This window comes from Choloepus didactylus, chromosome 10, assembly GCF_015220235.1.
Source record: "Choloepus didactylus isolate mChoDid1 chromosome 10, mChoDid1.pri, whole genome shotgun sequence".
In the NCBI taxonomy this organism is placed as follows: Eukaryota; Metazoa; Chordata; class Mammalia; order Pilosa; family Megalonychidae; genus Choloepus; species Choloepus didactylus.
In genome coordinates, this window is record NC_051316.1 from 29,274,833 (window position 1) to 29,300,117 (window position 25,285).

The 25,285-nt window shown below is 40.5% G+C and overlaps 1 protein-coding gene across 3 annotated transcripts in view; it reads right to left on the reverse strand.

Moving 5' to 3' along the window:
- Positions 1–6,386: 6,386 nt before the first annotated feature.
- The window catches only part of SLC28A3 (solute carrier family 28 member 3), a 73,408-nt gene continuing 54,509 nt past the window's right edge, over positions 6,387–25,285 (reverse strand). Inside the window, exons 10-20 of one of the 3 annotated variants that reach the window (XR_005210600.1) lie at positions 23,877–23,957; positions 22,866–22,946; positions 19,639–19,764; positions 18,112–18,242; positions 16,773–16,941; positions 16,143–16,340; positions 10,755–10,836; positions 9,949–10,047; positions 9,598–9,715; positions 9,046–9,184; positions 8,594–8,728 (exon numbers count right to left, since the gene is read on the reverse strand). Coding sequence is in view for 2 of the 3 variants with exons in the window: in XM_037796851.1 (XP_037652779.1) it covers positions 8,602–8,728; positions 9,598–9,715; positions 9,949–10,047; positions 10,755–10,836; positions 16,143–16,340; positions 16,773–16,941; positions 18,112–18,242; positions 19,639–19,764; positions 22,866–22,946; positions 23,877–23,957 (1,212 nt within the window). In the remaining variant the exon portion in view is untranslated. Of the gene's footprint in view, positions 8,729–9,045; positions 9,185–9,597; positions 9,716–9,948; positions 10,048–10,754; positions 10,837–16,142; positions 16,341–16,772; positions 16,942–18,111; positions 18,243–19,638; positions 19,765–22,865; positions 22,947–23,876; positions 23,958–25,285 lie in introns of all 3 variants that reach the window. The other 2 variants (XM_037796851.1, XM_037796852.1) reach the window with 2 other exon arrangements.

Consider the following 25,285-nt stretch of genomic DNA (forward strand, 5'->3'; position numbering starts at 1 on the left):
AGACCATTGAAATGCTAATGACCTCCACCTGAGGGGTCTGTCTTCTCTAGGAGGAAAGGGGTGGGGCCCTTCCATTCAGAACCAGACCCCAGAGCCTGGGGGAACACGGCCATACCTCCTCACACCAGTCAAGAATTATAGGCTAACAGGCATCACCTGCTGGGCAGAAAAGCACAGTGACCTGAGGCATCACAGGGTGGAGCAATTTTCTAAGACACACTGGCAGGGAAACCAGATACTGAATATTTCTTCCCTCTGGGACCTGAGCCTGTTCTGGTCCGGGAAAACCTGATTTGGATAACCAAGGAAACCATGCCTAGACAACAGAAAATTACAACCTACACTAAGAAAAACAAAGTTATGGCCCAGCCAAAGGAACAAATGTACACTTCAACTGAGATACAGGAATTTAAACAACTAATGCTAAATCAATTCAAAAAGTTTAGAGAAGATATTGCAAAGGAGATAGAGGCTGTAAAGGAAGCACTGGACATGTATACGGCAAAAATCAAAAGTTCAAAAAACCTACTAGTAGAATCTATGGAAATGAAAGGCACAACACAAGAGATGAAAGACACAATGGAAACATACAACAGCAGATCTCAAGAGGCAGAAGAAAACACTCAGGAACTGGAGAACAAAACACCTGAAAGCCTACACGCAAAGGAGCAGATGGAGAAAAGAATGAAAAAATATGAGCAACGTCTCCGGGAACTCAAGGATGAAACAAAGTACAATAATGTACATATCATTGGTGTCCCAGAAGGAGAAGAGAAGAGAAAGGGGGCAGAAGCAATAATAGAGGAAATAATTAATGAAAATTTCCCGTCTCTTATGAAAGACATAAAATTACAGATCCAAGAAGCGCAGCGTACTCCAAACAGAAGAGATCTGAATAGGCCTACGCCAAGACACTTAATAATCAGATTATCAAATGTCAAAGACAAAGAGAGAATCCTGAAAGCAGCAAGAGAAAAGCAATCCATCACATACAAAGGAAGCTTGATAAGACTATGTGCAGATCTCTCAGCAGAAACCATGGAGGCAAGAAGGAAGTGGTGTGATATATTTAAGATACTGAAAGAGAAACTGCCAACCAAGAATCCTGTATCCAGCAAAGCTGTCCTTCAAATATGAGGGAGAGCTCAAAATATTTTCTGACAAACAGACAATGAGAGACTTTGTGAACAAGACACCTGCCCTACAGGAAATACTAACGGGAGCACTACAGGGTGATAGAAGACAGGAGTGTGTGGTTTGGAACACAATTTTGGGAGATGGTAGCACAACAATGTAAGTACACTGAACAAAGGTAACTATGAATACGGTTGAGAGAGGAAGATGGGGAGCATATGAGACACCACAAGAAAGGAGGAAAGATAACGACTGGGACTGTGTAACTTGGTGAAATCTAGAGTATTCAACAATTGTGATAAAATGTACAAATACATTCTTTTACGAGGGAGAACAAGCAAATGTCAACCTTGCAAGGTGTTAAAAATGGGGAGGCATTGGGGGAGGGATGCAATCAGCATAAACTAGAGACTGTAACTAATAGAATCATTGTATTATGCTTCCTTTAATGTAACAAAGGTGATATACCAAGGTGAATGCAGATAAGAGTGGGGGATAGGGGAGGCATGTTAGACACTTGACATTGGTGGTATTGTCTGATTCTTTATTCTACTTTGATTTAAGGTTATTTTTCCTTTTGCTGCTTCCTAGCTGTCATTTTTTTGTTTCCTCTTTCTTTTGCCTCTCTACCTTCTTTGACTCTCCCTCCTGCCTTGTGGAAGAAATGTAGATGCTCTTGCTTAGTATGAGCAGAATGTTCCATTAGGATGAACTTAAATGTTTGGAAATGAACAAGGGTGTTGGTAGCAAGATGTGAGAATAACTAACAGTGCCGAATGGTTTGTGAATGAGGTGGAAAGGGGAAGCTCAGAGTCATATATGTCGCCAGAAGGAAAGTTGGAGGTCAAAAGATGGAAATGTATAAAACTGAATCCTATGGTGGGCAATGTCCATGATCAACTGTACAAATACTAGAAATCGCTTCATGAACCAGAACAAATGTATGAGAATACAATTAGAAGTTAATAATAGAGGGGCATATAGGGAAGAACTATATACCTATTACAAACTATATACTACAGTTAGTAGTATTTCAACATTTTTTCCTAAACAGTAACAAACGTACTATATCAAAACTAGGAGTCAACAATTGAGGGGGGTTGGTTAGGGATAGGGGAGGTTTAGAGTTTCCTTTTCTTTTTTTCTTTTTTCATCTTTCACTTTATTTCTTGTCTGGAGTAATGAAAAGTTTCTAAAAATTGAACAAAAATTAAGTGTGATGGATGCACAGCTGTATGAGGGTACCCAGGGGCAAGTGATTGTACACTTTGGATCTTTGGATAATTGTATGGTATCTGAACACTCTCAATAAAAATGAAAAAAAAAAAAACCAGTATGGAGGAGGAGGTGTTATATTTGCATTTTACAGATGGGGAAACTGAGGCAGATTTCCAAGGAAAATTGGAGCTAGTGACTAGTGGAGCCAGGATTTGAACACTGGCAGTTTAGTTCAAAACTCAGCTCTTAGCTGCTGAAGTTTATTTCCATTCCTGTGAGAAGTGGCAACCAGCTTATTCTCCATTTCCTAGAAAAGCTTTTCCAAACGTGATAGCACAAGGCTATATCAGCAGAGAGAACCTGGCTCCCTGAAAAAATCCTTATTCATGTTGGGTTTTGGGATGCTTTGTGATTCCAGTTAGCCTCAATGTTGTCTCTGCTACTAAATTGCAGATGATCAAGAAGGCCGATCTCCTGAATTTTCCATTTGTTAATTATTGTACAGCATAGTTAATGTTATAGTAAGGATGAGAAAAATTATGTATTGCCAAGAAATAGAAGGTCAAAGTGCTTCAAGCATTGGCTTGAAAGGAGAGCCGCCCACTCAACTCTGATAGCTAACTTACTGTATTATCACATATAGAGAAAAATTAACAGATACGAAACTGCGGACTGTGACTAACTATGGGACATGAGATTGGGGTGGGAGGAATATTTCCCCTTTCTCATGTATGCATTTGCATATCATTTGCAATTTTTATGGGTATGTATTTTTGATAAGACATTTAAATTTTTTTTTAACAAGTGATCAAATTAACTGTTCCTGCTTATTTGAAGGTTAGTTATTTTGCAGCATGCATGCATTCATTCATTCACTCATTCATGGAATAAACAAATATTTACTGAGTGTCTACTAGAGGCCAGGTACTAAGTTGTGAGGATACATAGGAACTACGGTAGCCTGGTGGTCAGACGGACATTTGGCAAACCATTATGGAATGAGATAGGTTCCCTGAAGTTGAAGAGATTTCGATTAGACTAGAGGGGATCATACCAACTCTGCTTTTAGCTGTAGTAACCTATTGGCTTGGTGGCTCTACATGGCAGGAGGTGGGAAGAGAGGAAGCTTTTCTGAATGACCTAGGGTTCTTCAATCCTATTATTTTATGACTATTCCTGGAAGCATGCTCAGTATATAAAAGATGTAGGACTTTCTGCATATATGATATGTTTTGTAAGACATCACTTTTTTTCCTAATCCTGTATCTTATGGGAGTTGCGAGAGCTAAATTTCAAGGTGGTCATTTGGGTATTTTCTCTGTTTTCTGGCTACCAGCTGTAACCCTGATACTATTTACTGTCTTCCTGTTTTGTAAAAGGCTTAATGTGTGAGAGGGGCTGGCTCCATGCAGATTCATTGTTGAAATTCTAATCTCTTGAAATGAAAATGCAAAGTAGTCCACTAAGGACCAGTGTTGAAAGTAAACACTGTACACATCCAGGGGCAGTCAGTTTGCCTTTGTTATATAAAGGAAAACATAATTATGATCACAAGCTTGTGCTGTTTTTAGAGCCAGATAGATAAAGAGTGGTGCATGTAGACCTTTCTTCCTGTTTGAGCTTGAAACAAAAATTTTTATTAAGCCACAGGCTGTAGAAAGTAGCTTTTCTCATGTTCCTTATGGTTCCTTACCATATGGTTCCTTAGCACCGTATTGTACACCTGTACCAGACACATTTGGACCTTGAGTCCTGTATTCCTGTCTGTTTAAAATGTGAATGGCCACCTCTGCTTCCCCCACTCCAGTATTTTCGGGGTAGCTTAATCCTTCCTAGCACACTGTGTCCTTTCTGGCCTTCAAACCTTCTTTATAAAGCATGTCTGGTTTGGGAATTGTTCTGTAATTGAAAGTCAGCCTTCACTGGGTGAGTCGTAAGCTCTTCCTGGTGTCCTACCCACGTCATTAAACTGTAAAAGTATAAAAGCAATTAGTTGGAAGCATTTGCAAAACGAATGCATGTGAGTAATCTGCATTGTTACAAAGACCTTGCCACTTACACCTACCTGCTTGGATTTGTTGATTTTACCAATGGGAAAAAGGAAAAGAAAAGAAAAGAAAATTCTCCATACCCCATACTCTATTCTTGGCTGAGAATTTGTTTATAGCCAGTTTCTGGTTTAAGAAGAAAAGTGCCATTTCAGCCTCTTGTCTCCTTTTGGAAACCAATGGAAAGCCACAAGGAGAAGTGGCAAAGAAAACTTCATCTTCATTGAAATTAAGAAACACTCTTATCTGGAACCATAATACTGTGTTTGAAAAAGGTGAAAACTGTACCAGTGTGATGGTAGATGCAGAGAAGTTAGGGGACTTGGAATTTCATGGGCAGGCTAGATAGACTGCAGGATTCTCCAGAGCCGATGTCACAGCCATGTCTTGAAAGAAGGTCAGAATGCGTAGACTGATAGCAACATGCTCCAGAACTCAAGCGTGTCAGGACTGAGTGATCTCAGACAACTGAGGAAACACACATGCCACTGCCGCCATCTTTGCAGACTATGGGTGGGTGGGTGAAGGGTACACTGTGTATGTGGGAGGACCATAAACAGTCCTCTAGTTTGTCAGCTAAAAGCGAGTAAATTCATCACCATGGACCAAAAATCTCCATCAAGTGGGTTTGCTGGGAGGAGGGACCCTTCCAGCTAGCCCACAGCCGCCATGACAGGATATTGATGAAAAGTTTTCAGGAGACAAGCCAAAAGTGCTCATTAGCCTGGACCTTACCCTTACTATCCTTTCTCCTATAACTCAGGAATAATACCCCCCTCCTCAATTCAAAGATGGACAGTATTCAAAAAAAAAAAAAAGGAATCAGCATAGGACTTAAGTAAACACGTTGTATCACACATACACTGGTAGTTGAACAAAACACACTGGAAAGATTATGCCACGGAGCAAGTGAAAATGAAGACAACACAGTTCTCCAAGAAGCAATCTGGCAGCATACGAGTACCAGAAACATTTCCACACTTCCATTCATCTGGGTAGTCATCCTGTAGTCTGCCATTAGTACTTGAGATATAGCTTGAGCAACTGAGGAACTAAATTTTTTTAATTAAATTAAAAAGTGACACTTTATTTAGCTATCGGAAACTTTTAAGTATGTTTGGAACAACTTAAGTATGTGAATCTACTTTTTAACTGAAAATTTTAGGAAATTTAAATATACATGGAGCATCTCCAATGAAAATTTACTCTGATAAAATACACACTAGATTTTTGAAGACTTAGTTTGATGGAAAAAATGTAAACTATCTCAATGAAATGACGATATTTCATACATGTTGGGTTAAATATATTATTAAAAATGTTACTATTTTACCTGCTATTGTTGCTATTAGAAAATTTAAAATTACTTTTAATATATATTTATATATATTATATATATTTAATATATAGTGACTTGCACTATATTTCTATTAGACAGTATTTCTCTAGAAAATAAAAGCACCAGTGTGTAAAGATATGTGCAAGCATTGTTCAAAATTGCAAAAATATGAAAACAAAGTGAATACTTGTCCATAGGGGAAGAATCAATACATTGATACATGATACATCATAGGCCTTTATGAAACCTTTAAGAATGGATTGAAATTGCCAGTGGACTTGAAGAAGGAATAACTGGATAATATTGCTGTTGAAAAGTAAGTTGCATGGAAATGTGAATCCCTGTTTTGTAAAACTACCACCCCAATCCTTAATAGCTGTATATGTTTGTACAATGTGATATGAATATGGGGAAAAGCACAAAAGGCCACACATCAGATTATTAACCCAAGTGAACTGTGTGTGATGGGCAGGGAACAAGGAAGGGAAGACTCTAAACCCCTCTCTCCCCCATTATGTATATTATCTCATTTATATAGAATTGTATACACCCACACACAGCATGGGAAGGGGAAGGATAAAGATAAAACTATATCCAGTGACTTACAGGAATGTCCATTGCCAAGTGAAAAAAAAACAAGTTGAAGGTGATATTTAAATAGACTCACTTTATTTGAATATGAACAAATTCCCTACATTCTTATGTTTGCAAGGAGAGAGGTAGAGACGCTAGTCAATTAACATTGATAATCTCAGGGGTACAGGACTGGAAAGAGAGATGGTGTGACCAGGGTGGGGAGAAAGAGTTTTCACTTTTAATATATATGTGTAATCATCATCTTTTATAACCAACAGCTATTATGTCTCATAATTTGAAAAACCTCAAAAGGAAAAAACAAAAACAAGACCACAATTAAGTTTTCCTTGAAATAAAAAAGATGAGCTCAGAAAACAGCTACCCACATTCAAGAGTAGTGATGAAAAAAACAGGCAGACTCTAGAAATCAGTTGGCCCAAAATTTAGACTAGAAACAGCAAAAACAGAGTCTCTTGGAAACAATCAGGGATATGGAAGACAGACTTCAAAAGATTAAGCAAAATTGAAAGAAAAAAAGCAAAGAGTTAAAAAGGAATAGATGGGGAAAAATAGCCATAGCAGACAAAGGAGAACCAACACATGCAAAATTGACAAGAACAAGGGGGAAAAGACCTGCAAATATATTTTCTTAAAATAAAATCTAAAGACTTGTGTTCCAAGAAAAATTTATATGAATAATATTTAGAAATATCTTAGCATAGTGTACTTCAGTGATAAAGACTCCTTTGGGTATCTGTCTAACCCTCTCCTTCACCACCACCACCACCACGCAAAAAATATTTACCCAAATATTTAAAAAAATTACTCTCACACATGCACAAAAAGGAAAATATAAAGAAAATAATTTACTTAAGATATTTCAAAACCTTTTTCACACTCAGAATTCCTTGTGACTCATTTTTTGACTCTTGAGTCAATGGTGTTTATATTTTCTCACACAATGTTGTTCTTATGTGCTATCAAAAGCTTTGGTGATGAGCATTTCATTAAAAAAGCAGTCCACCATCGTCTCTGGAATTTTCTTTTGTGCTGCTGATACCCATTAAGCCAGTTTGATGCTGATGCTTTCCTGGTATCAGCAGAAGGTTTTTGGCTCTCAACCAGGATGTAATTTCTTCTTCAAATGGTCCTTTCATGGCTTTTTGACCAAAACATCGAAAGGTAGCCATTCTCCAGTCCTGTCACCAGGAATATAACCTAATTTGCATATGCATAGACCATGGCAATTATGCTGCATAAGAGGTTGACTCCTTGAAGGGAGATATGGATATCATGTACCCTTGTGATAGATCACATTATTTCTTCCAAATATTCATTATCTCCCACACCCCCAGCCTGTGAGAGGATGATTTAAACACCGTTGAACTTATGCTTGTCATTAGGACTTGTTTTGGCCAATGGAATATAGTGGAAGCAGAGGGTGCCACTTCCTAGCAGAAGCTTTGGCAGCCAGGTAGGTGGTTCCCCACCTTTTTTTTCTCCCTGCCATTAGACCAACATGCCTCACCTAGGCACTGCTCCTTTAACCTGGGTCCTGTAAATGAAGAAAACATGGAGCACAGCCAAAACCAACCCTCAATAAACCTGTAATGCGAGTGAAAAATGATCTTTGCTAATATGCCACCAAGATTTTGGAGTTGTTTGTTACTGTGGCAAAACTTAGCTTGAACTGACTAAGAGAACTCTGTAAGCTCAAGGGATCTAAAACCTGACTTGGGTATGGCCAGTGCTCTACTGAAGGACTCCTGAATTCTGCAGGTCTTCCCAAAGGCAGGCATGAGTAGGTGACTGATGACTGGTCTTCCTCCATGTGAGATTAAAGTTCAGTCTATTTCGGGCCAGCCAAGCTGAATACAGAATGAGCTCACCTGAGACATGTTTAAAACGGGCCACTCTGGACTGCTAAGATACTCATTCAGCACACTAAGTTGGTGTGGCTGAGTCATAGTGAAGTTGTTGGGAGTTGTCATCTATATCTGTGTTCTGGTAAAATGCCCTGAAATTCCAGAGCTGGAAAACATTGCTGGGACTGGAGAGGACACTTCACTTTGGGACATCATAGTAGTTCCCAGTGGGGAAAGGATGGGAGGGAAGGGGAGAAGGTGCTGTTGATCTGAAGGATCCATTCCTGTTTTTCTTGTTTCCTTCCAGTTGAAGATGATTCCATGATGGAGTTATCAATCTATGGAGAAATAGCTTTTCTTCTCCCCAAAGCAAGAAAACTCTGCATCTGTACTCAGAGTTTCACTGGAGAAGAGGCTGAACTCAAACTCTATTAGGGATCCAACTGCAGTTAAATGTTGATGGATTCAACAATTTGCAGCAGCCCTTCAAAGAATACAGGCTGTGGTTTTCTCCTGGGATGACTGCACTGGGACCCTTGGCAACAGTGCTGGTGGAAAAGCAGAATGAAGCAGTCAGTTGATTGAGCCTTAGGTGAGGGAAATGGTAGATAAAACATGACACATAAAAACCAACACAGGGCAGGAAGCTGATTTTTTCCCTCATATTCTGGTTAGGGTGGCTCAAGGACAGAGACACCAGGGAGTTAGTTTTGCCTTTCCAATTCTGGATGGCCTCAAGGACTTCCCCTTATTCCCTTCTGATTAAGCACTGAATGGAAGCATTGAATCAATCTTAATAAAAATACTTTCACATTGAGGAGGGCAGATGGGGTGGGATATATTCATTTTGCAAATCAAACTCTACCTGGTGGAAGTGGCCAGTATGGGTTACAGGTGGCCCCTCATCTAATCCAGCCCATCGCCATACTGTCAGGATGAGCTACATGGCCAGATCCCCTTGAAACGGAGGAGTAGAGGGCGAGGGTCGTGGTGAAGGGCGTGGGCTGCGGACAGACAGACCTGAATTTTGTATCTCGATTCTGCTTGCACTAATGTGTGACTTTAAGCCACACATTAAGCCACACATTTAAGCTAAACCACATTTTAGCCCCCTAAACCTTGGTTTCATCAAATGCAAAAATGTAATAATGCCTAACTTATAAGGTGGTTGCAAGTTGAAGCGTGCCAACTCATACCAGGTGCTCAACACACGGCTGGGCATGTAGTAAATGCCAAGCAACGCTCGTTAGAATTGTGGTTCCTAGTCTTATGTGAGGAAATTAAAAATGAAAGGTGCTTAGAAATGGCATGCAAGTTCTGGCTTTATTTAGAAATGATAAAAACAGGTGTGCAGAGTCTCTATGTCTGATTTTTTTTTTAACAATGGAGTATCATTGAAATAAAAAAAATTCAATACCTGCTCAGCAGACTTTGGCAGCAAGACACTATTTCGGTTGTGTTTCTAGGTAAACTGGAGTTGAAGGCAGTGCCTAAAACATAATGGCAGTTGTCCACAGGAGTGCTGGTAAGCATGCCTAGAAATGGAACAGAATGCCATTTATTAATTAACACAGTCACTGAACTCCCCTTTCTGTCCTTAGAATCTCCACCACACCACACTCCATCCGTTTAACTTCACAGGATGCGTAACAGCAGATCTGACTCTCAGCTTTCTGAAGCATCATATGCTGCATGTGTAGGTTGGAGGCATCAGCCCCTGAAAGCTGTGGGCATGTGGAGACAGGATGCAAAGGATGGGTTGCAGTACCTGCAATGCAGGCTGTCATGAAGCAGGCGATGGTCCCCGCAATCAGAGCTCTCATTGCCCCTGAGGCGATGTCCCGCTTTCTGGAAGGAGCCAGGGATGCTAGAAAACACGGAGGTATGAGAGGACTGCTGAGGCTATTGATTAGGAGTCCAAATTCCCTGCTCCCTGCCTCTGAAATTGTTCTGGGGCTGTGGTCTCAGGTGAGTTTACTTTATTTCATTTTATTTTTATTTTTAAGCTTAGCTGGAACATTCATGATCCAAGAGCTCAGTGATGAGCTCCACATCCAGAGAGGCTCTCTTTGGCATGGGAGGAAGGAAGAGGGTTTTTCACACCAAAAGGCCAGAGGCTTCCATTCTCCACAGACGAGACAAATCCTAAGTTTCATCCTAAGCACATGATAAGGCATGACAAGGCAGATGAGTGCAAGGATGGATCCCAAATATCCGCAACTCATCTGTCACCATCTACTTCTTTGCCCATGGTAAATACTAATTGATCACAGTATTTTTCCCTTGAACTTCCATTGGACCTCAGACTCCTTCTCCAGGTGGCCATGAAAAATCTATTGGCATGCAAGGGGGAACCTATGTGTTATCCCAGTAGAGCAAATTCTTCCCGAGGTTAGCTTGGGTGTTGATAGGAAAACTGTATTGCAGAACAGGGATAAAAAAAGAAAAGACCCAAAAGGACTTGCTGCTGTTGCAACTCCTTTTTTCCTGACATGACTAAAATGACAGAGCAAGATGGAGATCTGAGGTATTTTTAAGTCATATCTGTTGTTAAAGAGCATTCTTTTCACTTACTGAGTCCGCCGATCACTATTCCGAGGGAACCAAAATTGGAAAAACCACAGAGGGCATACGTGGCAATTGTCTCAGAACGAATCTGTAAGCAAGCACAGACCAACAGATGTATACATGATCTGACCCAGCTTAATAAATTCAACATCCTTATTGGTTCCCATATGCTGACAACAGAATTAATGTTAACAAATAAATGCACAGTGCTTGGTGTCAAATATCTGTTTCTCCTTAGACTCTTTTTTTCCCATCTCCCCTTGAATTTTGAGGGTGGGTGGAAAGGGTCAGTGGGTGGATTCCGAGAATTCTTATACAAAGGACTTGGAATTGGTAGCCTTGGTATGTACAAATGCTAATTTTTGCTCAATGATAACTTCTAATATTCAATACAACCCGGCCAACTGCTAAATTAATGTTCTAGGCACTGTCCTACTAGGTGCTGGAGATACAAAACTGGTCCCAGAAAGTATTCACATTACATTAATTTGGCAAGTGACTTATTCAGAATATAAAGAACTGTTATAACTCAATAATAAGAAGGCAAAACACTCAATAAAAAATGGATAAAAGATTTGGATACTTCACAAAAGATGAAACTAGCCAATAGGCACATGGAAAGATGTTAAACATCATTAGTCACCAGGGAAATGCAAATTAAAACCATGATGAGTTATCACTGCACACCTACTAGAATAGCTAAAATTTTCAACAACCGACAATACCAATCCCATGGGTGAGGATATGGAACAACTGGGACCCTTACACATTGCTGATGGGAATGTGAAGTGACACAGCCTCTTTGTAAATCAGTTAAGTTGGTTTCTCATCAAGTTAACATACATTGCCTGTGTGACCCAGGAATCCCACTCTTATGTATTTGCCCAGGAGAAATAAAATAAAATCTATCTGTCTATCTATCTATCTATCTATATATATATACATATATGTAAAAGACTTGTACATGAATATTTATAGCAACTTTATTCATATAGCCCTGTGCCAGTTTGAATGAATTATGTCCCCCAAATGCCATTAACTTTGATGCAATCTTGTGTGGGCAGACGTATTAGTGTTGATTAGATTGTGATTCTTTGATTGAGTGTTTCCAAGGAGATGTGACCCACCCAAATGTAGGTGATAACTCTGATTAGATAATTTCCATGGAGGTATGGCCCCGCCCATTCAGCCTTGATTAGTTTACTAGAGCACTATGTAAGCTCAGACAGGAGTGAGCTTGCTACAGCCAAGAGGGATGCTTTGAAGAATGCACAGAAGCTGAGAGAGTAGGTGCAGATGAGAGACAGTTTGAAGACAGCTGTTGAAAGCACACTCTTGCTATGGAGAAGCTAAGAGAGGACGAACGCCCCAAGAGCAACTGAGAGTGAAGTTTTGAGGAGCTGCTGCAGCCTAGAGAGGAACATCCTCGGAGAAAATCATTTTGAAACCAGAACTCTGGAGCAGGTGCCAGCCACATGCCTTCCCAGCTAACAGAGGTTTTCCGGATGCCATTGGCCATCCTCCAGTGAAGGTACCCAATTACTGATGTGTTACCTTGGATACTTTATGGCCTTAAGAATGTAACTGTGTAACCAAATAAACCCCCTTTTATAAAAGCCAATCCATTTCTGGTATTTTGCATCCCAGCAGCATTAGCAAACTGGAACAAGCCCCAACTGGGATGCAACCCGGATATCCCTCAAGAGGTAAATGGATAAACAAATTGTGGAATCCATAAAATGGAATACTAGTCATAATAAAAAGGAAAAAAAAAACTCATTAATATATGCAACAATATGGTTGCGAAGTGATTCCATTTATATGAATTTCTAGAATAGGCAAATGTAATCTACAGCAAAAGAAAGCAGCTCATTGATTTCCTGGGACTGGGTTAGGGAGGGGCATTTAATAAAATGGGACATGAGGGAATTTTTAAAGGATGCTGTAAATGTTCTCTATCTGGACTGTGATAGTGGTTACACAGGTGACATATTTGTACATCTAAAAGGTACATCTAAAATGGGTGCATTTTTATATCTACATTACATCTCAGTAAAAAGGATATAATTCAAAAGGAATTATATTAGTAAAAAAGAAACTCATAGATATCAAAAGAGCTTTCTTGCAATCTGGCTGTGGTGCATGCTTGCCTTTCTCTGTCCCAGCTCTGTTACCACCCCATAGGAATATTAGTACTCCTACTTGGGAGTGGGAGAATGAATAGCCCTTTCTCTGGACAGTGAGATGATGGAAGGCAGAGCTCATAAAAGTGTGAGCCTGGCCAGCTGGCTCTATTTCAATAGTCAGGAAGCACTGCTCAGGCCAGATTGTTCTTTCTCAGGTAACTTGCAAAGGTACCCACCCAATGAGGGCAATCATTCTTTTTCCCGACATCCTGAATCTATGATTTGGCTCAAAGAACAAATGAGGCAAACAGAGGACCTCTCTACATTCTAAAGTAGATGTGGTTTTTTGTTTTTTTTTTCCCTTTTGCTAGCTACATTTTTTTAAAGCTCACATGCAAGACTCAAATGGTCATGGTAAGTTTTTTGTTGATTATAAGGCCCCTCTTCTTTTTTCAATGTTTCTGAGAACTCCTTTGTTGATATTTTCAATTGTGCATAGAGCGGGCAGGAAAAAACGAATTCAAGTACTTGTGCCGTCTCCTGTACTTGGAAAAGCAATTGCTTCCCTCTGCTCATCCCCAGCTCACTCTAGTGCTTTTCATTTCGTTCAATTGGCTTCAAAAGCAGTTCAGCTTATTAAGGGACTGTGGGCAGAGGGATGGCAGGGAAGGCTGACATTCCGTTTCCTCTTTCTGAGGATCTTTGAGAAGGGGATGCACAGATGTGGCCATGGACGGTTTTGTAAGAACAAGAAGAAGAAAAGGAGGTTGAAATGAGGACTTCGCCCGTAAATATGCAAGAGGGCATGATAGAAAGAGATGCACTGCACTAGAAAATTAATACATCCCACAGCTCTCCTTGCACCTGAGCAAAGATGCCAGATGCACAAGAATAGTCACTGTGGTAGTACTTAACAATAGCAAAAGATTGCTCACCAACATGAGAGGTTAAAATAAATTATGGTACCATTCATAAAATAGATTCCTTACAAAGAATATATCAGAGGATATGCAAAGACATAGAGACAGAAAGTAGAGTGCAGGTTACTAGGGGCGGGGTGCAGGAACAATGGGGAGTTAATGCAAAATGATTGTAAGGTTTCAGTTTGGGATAACAGGAAATCCTAGTAATGGATGGTTGTGAGGGTTCTGCAACATTGTACATGTGATTAATCCCACTAAATGGTATGCTTGGGAGGGGTTGGGATGGGAAAATTTATGTTGTGTGCACATTTCCACTATTAATAAGAAAGAGATACTGGAAAAAAAAAGAAAAAAAGAAGAACCCTATGCCATAGGCACTGATCTGGAAGGGCATCCAAGATATGTTATTAAGAGAAAAGAGTAAGGTGAAGAACGGTGAGCATAATAGGCTCCAAGGAGAGGAATAGGGTGGAGAGAAATGGGGAGGACATTTCCCTCCATAATTTTTTGTATCTTTCTATACCATGGTAGGTATGACATGCAAACAAACAAAACAAAATATTACCTTTACCCTAAGGAGAAGATAGAGTAGTAATGGGCTTATCCCAGTTTCATGCTCCATATATAGTCTGACCTCTTATCTTAGATTTCCAGTGGAGCTCAGCAATGGACATAGTTTAGTGGATATCAGTGGGGTTTTTGCCTCATGACCCAAATCTTACACTTCAGTCATGTGGCACTTTTCCCAGGAGAATTCCGGGACATGCACGCCACATCCTAGTGGGGAAAGCAGAAATTGCAGGGACTCACCCCCACCTTGCGTATAGGAAATCACGAATCTGGAGAAAGAAAACGCTTTTCTGATTGTCACTCAGTAACAGCAAGCCATTGAAATCCGATTTCAAAATGTCCTCTGTACACCTGCCTTGGGTTGGGCTCACCCCAAACCTTAATCAGCGCTACACTTCTTTCTCTACCCTCTTAAAAACCTTTTCACACAACAGCTTAGCTCTGCCAGAACTGCGAGCTTGCATTCGCTCATTAACAAAATGGTTTTCTCCTGGCAAGCAGCAGCAGGGGACAGAAAACATTTCATTTAATTTAGCCTATTGTTTACTTTTGGCAGGGAAGCTAACCAGTCTGTGGTGGCATCCAAACAATCCCCACAGGGTGGTGAGTTGAAAAATGAGTCCCTGTTCATATCGTATGTGTGGGACAAAATGCCCCCAACCATGTAGTAACCAGGACCCTCGTGGAGCACACTATGTTATATGTGTGCAATACGTGGGAGTAAATTTGGAGGTTTGATTTTTGAGAGGTTGGGAATGATGATGGTGAGCTGTCTCAGAACCTTGAACAGCATACTTTTCCTGCCCTTTCCTTTTAACATGGAATTAGTGCCTGGGACATTGATTCCAAATGGATTATTTCAGTGAGTAATGGTGGTGATCAGAAATGTTTACCATCTCTCTAAGAGTTTCCATGTGTGCCATTTCTGTCCTTCATAAAAAGTTGGAGACTCGGCTGCAAATTTGGCCTAAATGTGGCCTTTCATTTTTTTCCCCTTGTCCCATCAAAGCCCTGGTGTGCATGAGAACCGACTTGAAAGCTGTGACCCTGAAGTCCTGACCAAAGTCTAGGGTGCCAATTTTCCGACCACAGACCCTGAGCTTTGTCTTTACCTCCTCTGCTTGGAGAGGAGCTGTTGTGCCTCATTCCTTCAAGATGTCCTGGCACCCTGTTGTATTTGGGCAGATTCTCAGTGTTCACAGCATGCCTTTGGGTGGAAGGAGGATAACTACACGATCATTAGACTGTGAGCCCCATGAGGGCAGGAGCCTCGTGGATTTGTCAATACCATGACCTCAGAGTCTAGCATACGGCACAGAGGAGGCAGTTGAAAAATACTTGCTTCTTGACCGATTCCAGTCCCAGCTTCATATGATTCTGCCTGTGTTCACAGTGCTCAAAAGCAAATGATCACAGGGGTAAGGATGGACTGGGTGTCTACACATGGATGGACACGCATGGATACACATATGGGCACATGTATGGATGCACGTGGGCATACAGATGGACACGGGGAGACACACATGGACACAGACACATACACAGATACGTTCATGGACACACAAAATAATTCCATTTAACTGAAAATTCTGAGGTGCTACACACAATGAGTTATGCTCTTGGAACAATGAACTCCATGAGACCAGGGATTTGGGGTCTGTTTTGTTCTCTGATACATTCCAGCTACCTAGCATAGCACCTGACACAGAGTGGCAACAACTATTTGATGAACGTCTGTACACAATGGTATATGAAAAATCAAAATAGTTACTCACCGATAAATATTGCTGTTCACCATTCACAAATTTGGGTCCAGCTGCTTCCCTCAAATTGATCAATTTTGAGAGGTGCTCATAAGCCACAAATTCATTGAAGAATGTCTTATAACCTATGAGTTTGGCAACCATAAAGCTGTCTTGAGAGTCCACTCCCATCATGAATGAAAAGGGCATGAAGATGTAGGAGCATATTATCTACAAAAACCAGAAATGCATACTTTATTAGCTGTATGGAGATTTGCTTCCAATGTTTCTGTTTCATCCCAGCTACAAGATTGTTCTTGCCTTGTCATGTCCTTTTTAGGCACAAAAATCCCTTCACATTCTCTTCCCATCTGTATTGATCAGGAGTCAAGGTTAGAACTGGGTCATTTGGAGTAAACTGGAAGCTTGGGGATGGGGTCAGGAAAGAATGAATGGGTATGGGGTGGGGTTGGGGGACAGGGAAGGAGTTGATAGGAGGCAGAGAGAAGAGGGTGGGAAGATGGGAGGTTGTTATATAGTAAGTTTGGACAATGTGTAAGAGTGCCTAGGTAGTTAGGGAAGGCTGTTCACAAACCTATTTTATTTTTAAACAAAGATAAGACAGAAGCAAAATGGATGGCAAAAAAAGTAATAGAATTATACCTCAAAACTCAGCTGTGGGTAGTCAAACATGCTGCCAAACCAGGACAGGGCTGAATTGACAAAAGACAGCAGAGCCAGGAAGGCAATCAGATTCACAGCGATGTTTGCCACCAGACCAATGGATGAAGACGCTCCCTGCGTTGCAGCTTCTAGGAGATTTCTTGAATCACTTTATTGAAAAAGAGTAGTTCCAGAATCACCAAGGAGTTATCAGTGGATGGACATCACAGGTGCAGATGCGGGATAATCAGAGCTCAATCAGAGGAGAGACAAGCTCTCAGGCCAATGACTTGGTCAATTACTCACTGAAATTCCGTGCAATCATGATGGGGTTTGCAACTGTTGAATTTAGGGGGTGGTGGGCATATGGGTGTCTGTTGTATTACTATTTTAATCTGGGGTAATTTATAATTTTAAGAATTTGGGAGAAGAAAAAAATGTTCTAAGTTTTAACATTATTTTTATTAAATATTAAATATCATATACATTAACAGAACAAGAAAGGCCTGGTATCCATCGCCTAATTGAGGAAATGAAATGCCATCACTACATGTGGGTCTGCCTACCGGCTCTTCCTTAATCCCAGCCCTTCCTTCTAATTTCAGAGGTAGCTGCCTCCCCAGAATTTGTTTCGTACACCCTTTCTTTCACAATTTTCCTACATTTTGTATCCCTAAATAATCTATTGTGTAATTTCACATATTTTTAACTTTACAAGGGGAATCACACTATATATATATTCTTTGGCAATTTGCTTTTTCACCCATTGAATATTATATGACAATGAAAATGAATGAAGTCCACCCACACTCAAACAGGTGATGAATCTCAGAAACACTTTGCTTGATGAATTCTGTTATTTAATGAAATCCCTTTGAACAACCTAAGTCTCTTAGTCTTTTCTACCTTTTTTCTTTATTTTCCAGAGAGAAAAATAAAAGAACCAAAAAGTGGTTAAGGATATCTATATCACACCCTCTCTTCTCTGAAAAATAGGTTCCTGGACTTCTTTTCACCCTATTGTATCAGAAGCCTCCAAAAATGGATATTCCCTGGCTTTGCAACAGTCTTAAACCAACGCTCAATGAACACTATGCTGTATTTACAATGAACTTTCTTTACAATGAACAGTCAAGGAAATGTGCTGATATAATGCCTTCCAGGTAACAGAAAGATTTTCCTCAGGGATTGAAACAAGAATTTTTTTGGTGACATCTAAATAATTATCACAGGGAAATTAAATTTGCTTTAATACTACTCTCCACTCTGCTTTCTTTGAATTTATACCGCTTCCCCTCAGCCCAGATGGTCATTAAGCAGGTGAACATACCCCACTCACCCATTTTCCATTTTCATGGCATTCTTGACGGTTATTTTAGGAGTTTCTGTCTCAGGCCAAAAGAGTTTAGCAATAGCCAGGGATGCAGGTGCTGACATAACTGAGGCGGTTAACAAGTGGGAAGCTGAGACCTGGAATTTTGGAAGAAAGAAAACAAACTTAGGCTTAAGCTATTCTGTTGTTTTCAGAAGGATATGGCCCAAAAGTCTTACAGGAGGAGAGGTGGGGCAGGAATTGATTCTACACCAGAGAATACAGTTTCTTGGAAGGTTTGGCCAAGAAGCAAGCATAATCTGGGGAGTCAGAGGGATAAGGGAGGAATTTGTATTTATTGACCCTATCCTTCAGGGAGAAGCACAAAGCCAAAATCTGATTATTTCAGAATAGAATTAATCCTGCATTGTAGGAACCTTTAATGAAGACTCCTCACTCTCTCTGTTGTCCTTCTGAATGCTCAAGTCATCCCTAAAGGCCATATTTCATGACCTCATTGCTATCTGGGGGTGGGGTGGGGACTGGGGTGAGACCTCATGGTCTGCCTGCTGGCATGGACAGACTTCTTTCCTTCCCTCTTCCTACAGATTCAAGGCCAGGAGTGAAGTCCTGGGATGAAGCCCACCTATCTTATAAGAAATCCTTATCCCCTGAGTCACAATGAGTGCCCTGGGTTATTAAACTTCTCTACTGGGGGTTATATTTAGGTGTGACTTATGAGCTAAGTGCTTGGGGGCATGCACTAGTCATTACACCAGAGAGCACCAGCTCCCACATTTGGCTGTACATTGGAATCTAAAGAGTTTTTAAAAATACTGATGCCTGGGTCTTACCCAAAGAGATCCTTACTTAATTACTCTGGGGGGTTGCTAGGCATTGGAATTTTTAAAAAATTCCCCCACATTTTTCCAATGTACAGCAAAGTTTGAGAACTACTGCTCTAGATCAGGGGTTGGCAAACTTTTCCTGCATAGGGCCAGACAGTAAATATTTTTGGCCTTGCAGACCACAGCTGCTCAACTTTGTAGCACCAAAGTCAGTATAGATCAAAGAAATAGGAATGGCTGTGTTCCAATAAAACTTTAAAAATAACAGGGGGTGTATGGTATGTGAATAAATCTCAATAAAACTGCTTTTTAAAAAGAAAAAAGGAAAAAAAAAAAAGGGTGATCCAGATTTGGCCTATGAGCCATGGCTTACCCACCCTTGGTCTGGATTGTCTTTATTCATGTCAGGAGTTTTTGTTTACATATTTAAATGTTCTACCAGAGTAACCTCATCACATGATTTCAATCTGCTATGGTTGGCTATATCTCACATTCAGATGGCAGTGGTATAAAAGTGAAGCCCAGAAGCTCCTCGGGGCCACTAAATTCAAACACCAAAGCAACTATGACCAACTGTAGAGGAAAAGGGACACTCTCTCTTGGCTCCCCTTTCCTCCAGAAATAGGAAAAAAAAAAAAAAAGAAATAACAATAGCAGAGAAAGAAGAGGTTGAGTTATCCATATGTTAACTCCAAAACATCCTTACCCCAAAAGAAATATATGCTCCTAAGACGCTTCCGGCAATGGTGGAGAACCCGGCGGTCATGATGGCATGGAGCTCGGACTTGGTGACGTATGGTAAGTAGGGACGGACCAACAGTGGAGACTCAGTCTGGAGACAAAGAAGGGCAATTAGATTAAAATCTTCACTTTTAAATCTGAGGGTATGTGTGCCAGTTTGTATAATTATGTCCCCCAGAAAAAGCCATATTCTTTAATGCATTCTTGTGGGGGCAGACGTATTAGTGTGGATTGGGTTGGAACCTATTGGTTCTGTTTCCATGGAGATGTGACCACCCAATTGTGGGTGATGACTCTGATTGGAAATTTCCATGGAGGCGTGGCCCTGCCCATTCAGCAAGGGCCTTGATTAGTTTACTGGAGCAGTATATAAACTCAGACAGAAGGAGCAAGCTTGCTACAGCCAAGAGAGACACTAAAGAATGCACAGGAGCTGAGAGAGGAGCTACAGCTTACACAGACATTTTGAAGACGGCTGTTGGAAGCTGATGCAGACATTTTGGAGAACGCCATTTTGAAAAGCAATCTGGGAGCAAGCAGATGCCAGCCACATGCTTTCCCAGCTAACAGAGGTTTTCTGGATGCCAATGGCCTTTCTCCATTGAAGGTACCCTTTGTTGATGGACACTTTATGGCCTTAAGACTGTAACTGTAACCAAATAAACCTCCTTTTATAAAGGCCAATCCATTTCTGGTATTTTGCATCCCGGCAGCATTAGCAAACTGCAACAGTATGTCTGGCTCCTGTTCAGAATTCCATTTCCTAAAGCAGTGGTTCTAAGTGTGGTTCTTGAACCAGCACCATCAGCATCAACTGGAAACTTGTTAGAAATGTAAATTCTCAGACTTACTGTATCAGAACCCCTGGGGGTGGGGCCCTGCAATCTGAGTTTTAACAAGCCCTCCAGGTGATTCTGATGCATGCTCAAGTTTGAAAATCCATCCTATTGATGTGTGAGGATAAAGGGAAATCAGGGACTTTAGTGTTTAAAAAATACCAGCAATAACAAATACAGGGGCCCAGAGGCTCTTTTCTGATTGAGAACCAGACCCCTCTCTTCCCCTCTGTCGGGGAAGGAACTAGAGAAAGTGTAGTTATAGAGGCTTGAATCCCATTATGGGGCACAGGCAGTCTGCAGTGTGGGCCTCTCCATAAATAATAGCTGTACTTTTAGCATATTAATCACGAAATTGAGTACCACAGAAGCGTGTGTGCAATTTTACAATTTTCCCCTCATTATTTATAATTGTTCTATAAGATTGAAAGTGTTGAGCCTCGATTTATGGACTCAATAGAAACCCAGTCCACGAGCCCTCTTACTCCACAGGTAGAAGTAATCAACTCAAGATGGTGCCCTAATTAGTCCTGAGAGATTTTATGACTGTAATTATAAAGATTTCAACTTGGAAGAAGTATGGGCCCTGCTCTAAAGACTTATGCTCGAATCTAGTGAACAGAGCAGGGCTTGCCAGCAAGGCTTAGCTCGCCTGGAACAGTTGTAAAACTGGGATTTGAGGCCACATATTTTTTTGGGTGACTTCATTTTTGCTTTGCATCCAATTGCAAGTATTTGCAATTGGTTTCCCAGGGGTGTGACTCCATTCTGACCAAAACTACATATCCTGAGTGATGTGTACCTTACTGCCACTTCTTACTTATCAAACCCCTAGAAATGTTGCTATTTTGAGGAACCCACTTTGGCATCATATCTCTTTATTTAAATGGGGTTCAGGTAAAAGGGCATTATTCCACGTGATGGATTAGAGAGGTGAAAATCACAACCTAAAATCTCTTGAGAGTTTACCTTTAGGCTTAGTAAAGTCACACCTTTGGCCAGTTCAGTAAATTGAGAATGAGCATTGAGTATTTGTCTAGCAGGGGTGTTGGTGGAAAGCCATTCTTGGTCTCCTCCACTGCCACAAACCAAATTCTAGGTCAGCATTACACTACAGAATGTGAAGCTGCCTGTGGCATGTTGGCAGCTTCAAAATAAATGGTGAACTAACTCCATTTGTGTGGAAGTGCTCCTAACTCTGGAGGGTTGTCAGAGACCAGCTTTTGGCTTGCTTAGGGAAGTGGGAATGGTAGAGTGGATTTATAATCCAAGACCTGCTCACCTGCCCTAGGAGGGTTCAGAGGACACAGCTTTCACCATGATTGTGAGAAATAAGTTCCATAAATTCAGAAAAGCTTTGTTGAGAATCTACACATGAGAAGCCCTATGCTTGGATAAGAATATTCAGCCCCCTTCTTTCTTTCAAAATTTTCAAGAACCCAAATTCCAGAGCAGCACACTGAGGCTCTTAGAAGGGATGTCTCTGTCTGATCAGGACATTGCCAATATTGGGGCTCCTTATTTTGACACATTCATCTCTACATTAAAAGAAATGGCAACACCCTCTCTCTCTCTAAGCCACCTTGGCAGGTGATCTCACTGCCCTCCCCGCTACATGGGATCTGACTCCCAGGGGTGTAAATCTCCCTGGCAATGCAGGACATGACTCCCGGGGATGAATCTGGACCCGGCATCGTGAGATGGAGAACATCTTCTTGACCAAAAGGGAGATGCAAAATGAAATGAAATAAAGCTTCAGTGGCTGAGAGATTTCAAATGGAGTTGAGAGGTCACTCTGGTGGACATTCTTATGCACTATATAGATGCCACTTTTTAGGTTTTAATGTATTGGAATAGCTAGAAGTAAATACCTGAAACTATCAAACTGCAACCCAGTAGTCTTGACTCTTGAAGATGATTGTATAACAATGTAGATTACAAGGGGTGACAGTGTGATTGTGAAAACCCTGTGGATCACACTCCCTTTATCCAGTGTATGGATGGATGAGTAGAAAAATGGGGACAAAAACTAAATGAAAAATAGGGTGGGATGGGGGGGATGATTTGGGTGTTCTTTTTTACTTTTATTTTTTATTCTTATTTTGATTCTTTCTAGTGTAAGGAAAATGTTCAAAAATAGATTGGGGTGAGGAATGCACAACTATATGATGGTACTGTGAACAGTTGATTGTACACCATGGATGATTGTATGGTATGTGAATATATTTCAATAAAACTGAATTTAATTAAAAAAAAAAAAAGAAATGGCAACACCATAATATATTCTTATTCTACTTTCTAGAAAGAAATGATCAATTTCAGTGGGTGTTTTCTGTTTTTTGATATTACGACTCACCTGTCCGATAAATATATTGCCAGCAGCAACTACAGATTCAATAGGAGATGATCCCATAGTAACTAGCATTACCCATCCAACCTAAAAGGAAAAAGGGGCAAAGTCAGTGATGAACAATTTGGATAACCAAACTGCAAAGCAGGGATAAAAACAAAAACAAATATTTAGTGAAATATTGAGGCTTTCAACAATTGTTGACAGGCCAGTAATGGTGCTAAGTGTAAGTATATCTTACCTAGTTATAGAGTGGGCCCATCAAATTTTCCCATTTGAGCTGTAAGTCTGAGTTATCATATGGATTCTGAACATTATACAAATGCATTTCTATAAATATATTGTATACAGGTAATACATACTAACTGCTAACAATCAGTACAGGTTTTACTGCATCTCAAGCACTATTCTAAGCCACCAACCCAAATTAACCCATTTCATCCTTATAATAACCCTTTCAGGGAGATCTTATAATTATACACATTTTACAGGAGAGGAAACTGAGGCACAGAAAAATTTTTGCCCAAGGCCACTCAGCTATTAAGTAGTGGCTGAGCTGTAATACAGCTGAGATTGGCCTTTTCTACTGAATTTGCAAGAACGAGGTTTATGGTCCCACTTTGGCACCAGCCTTCGAAGGCCTCTCCTTTCTTTTTGCACTTACATGTGGGTGTATTGTTCTGGAGGTAGAAACTGACAGCACATTTTGTGTCCTGGGGTCTCTTTCTGGAATTCTGAATTCTGCTAGTATTCTGATTCTCTCTCTCTGTTTATACATTTTCATTTATTCACAAGAATCAAAGGAGGGTTGTGGCTGCGCCGAAGCCCTTCGTGCATTGCCCTGCTCTCGTTTGCATACACAGTAGCTTACAAATTTTCTAGTTTTCTCATCTAACTTTTAAGCACAGGGCTGACAGCTAACATGAGTCAATAAATACCTCCTTTTTTAAAATTTTTATTATTTTTTTAAATTGCATGCTTCTAAAACTCCCTCAGGAGTACCTCCCAGTGCTGTACCTTTCTAATGATCCACTGCATCAATCCAAGGTAGTACAGCATTGACATTACAGTGCTGAAGAAAACCACAATCGGCAGGACCTGGAAGTGGTGGGGGCGAGGGAGGGGGTGGGGGTGAGGTACAGAAGGAATCGGGGGTTAATGTTCGCCCATTTCTGGAGAGAGATGTTTCAGCAGGTTCAGATTGGGTCTCCTTCTGCCTGCCTCCCCTTGTCCCTCTAAAATGCCGTAAGAATACTCAATGACACTTTCATCATTAGGCAACATCCTCATTGATAGTCTCTAGTTCTTAACTGTTCTGGATAAGCTTGAATATATTGCATAGTAAATGGCATATATGTGTGTATATGTTTTCCCTCTCTCTTGGCTATAATAAACTTTTCCTACTGTAGTGCCTCGCAGAAAGAATGAAGCTTTGGGGGAATCTGATAAGTAGGTCAACAAACTGTTCTGATACTAAACAAATGCGGCCTTCAGCATAATTAGCAGGATAACCTTGGTCAAGATTAATTGTGAGCCTGCCCTCCCCACTATGTGGGACCTGACTCTCAGGGGTGTAAATCTCCCTGGCAATGCAGGATATGACTCCCGAGGATGAATCTGGACCCTGCCTCGTGGGATTGAGAATATCTTCTTGACCAAAAGGGGGAAGAGAAATGAAACAAAATAAATCGGTGGCTGAGAGATTTCAAATGGTGTTGAGCGGTCACTCTGGAGGGCATTCTTATGTACTATATAGGTATCCATTTTTAGTTTTTAGTGTGTTGGAATAGCTAGAAGGAAATATCTGAAACTGTTGAACTGCAACCCAGTATCCTTGATTCTTGAAGATAATTGCATAACAATATAGCTTACGTGGTGTGAATGTGTAATTGTGAAAACCTTGACTAATATGAGTGAATGGGGGTATGGGATGTTTTGTGTATTCTTTTTTACTTTCACTTTTATTTTATTCTTATTTTAATTTTTTTGGAGTAATGAATATGTTTAAGGGATGATTGTGATGAATGCAGAACTATATGATGATACTGTGAACAATTGATTGTACGCTGTGGATGATTGTATGCTATATGAATATATCTCAATAAAACTGCTTTAAAACAAAACAAAACAAAAATTAATCGTGAGCAACCTCAGATCCTTATCTGCCACAGGGAGAGATTCCTGGGAACTGCCTGGATCAGATAAAGCAAAGCCTGTCAGGTGTTTCTTACACACTGCCTCCTGCAGAGTAAACCTTCATTCTTTCATCTGTAAAGATAATTACTATTTTACCTGTAGATTTCTGAATCACTGAAAAAGTGGTTACATTTTGGAAATTGCTTTAGCTCCATGCTAACAAAAATTGTCTTTTTCCAGATCCTATTTCCTGATGCTCTTTGGGGGCCTTCAGAGCAGCCTGTGTTTCT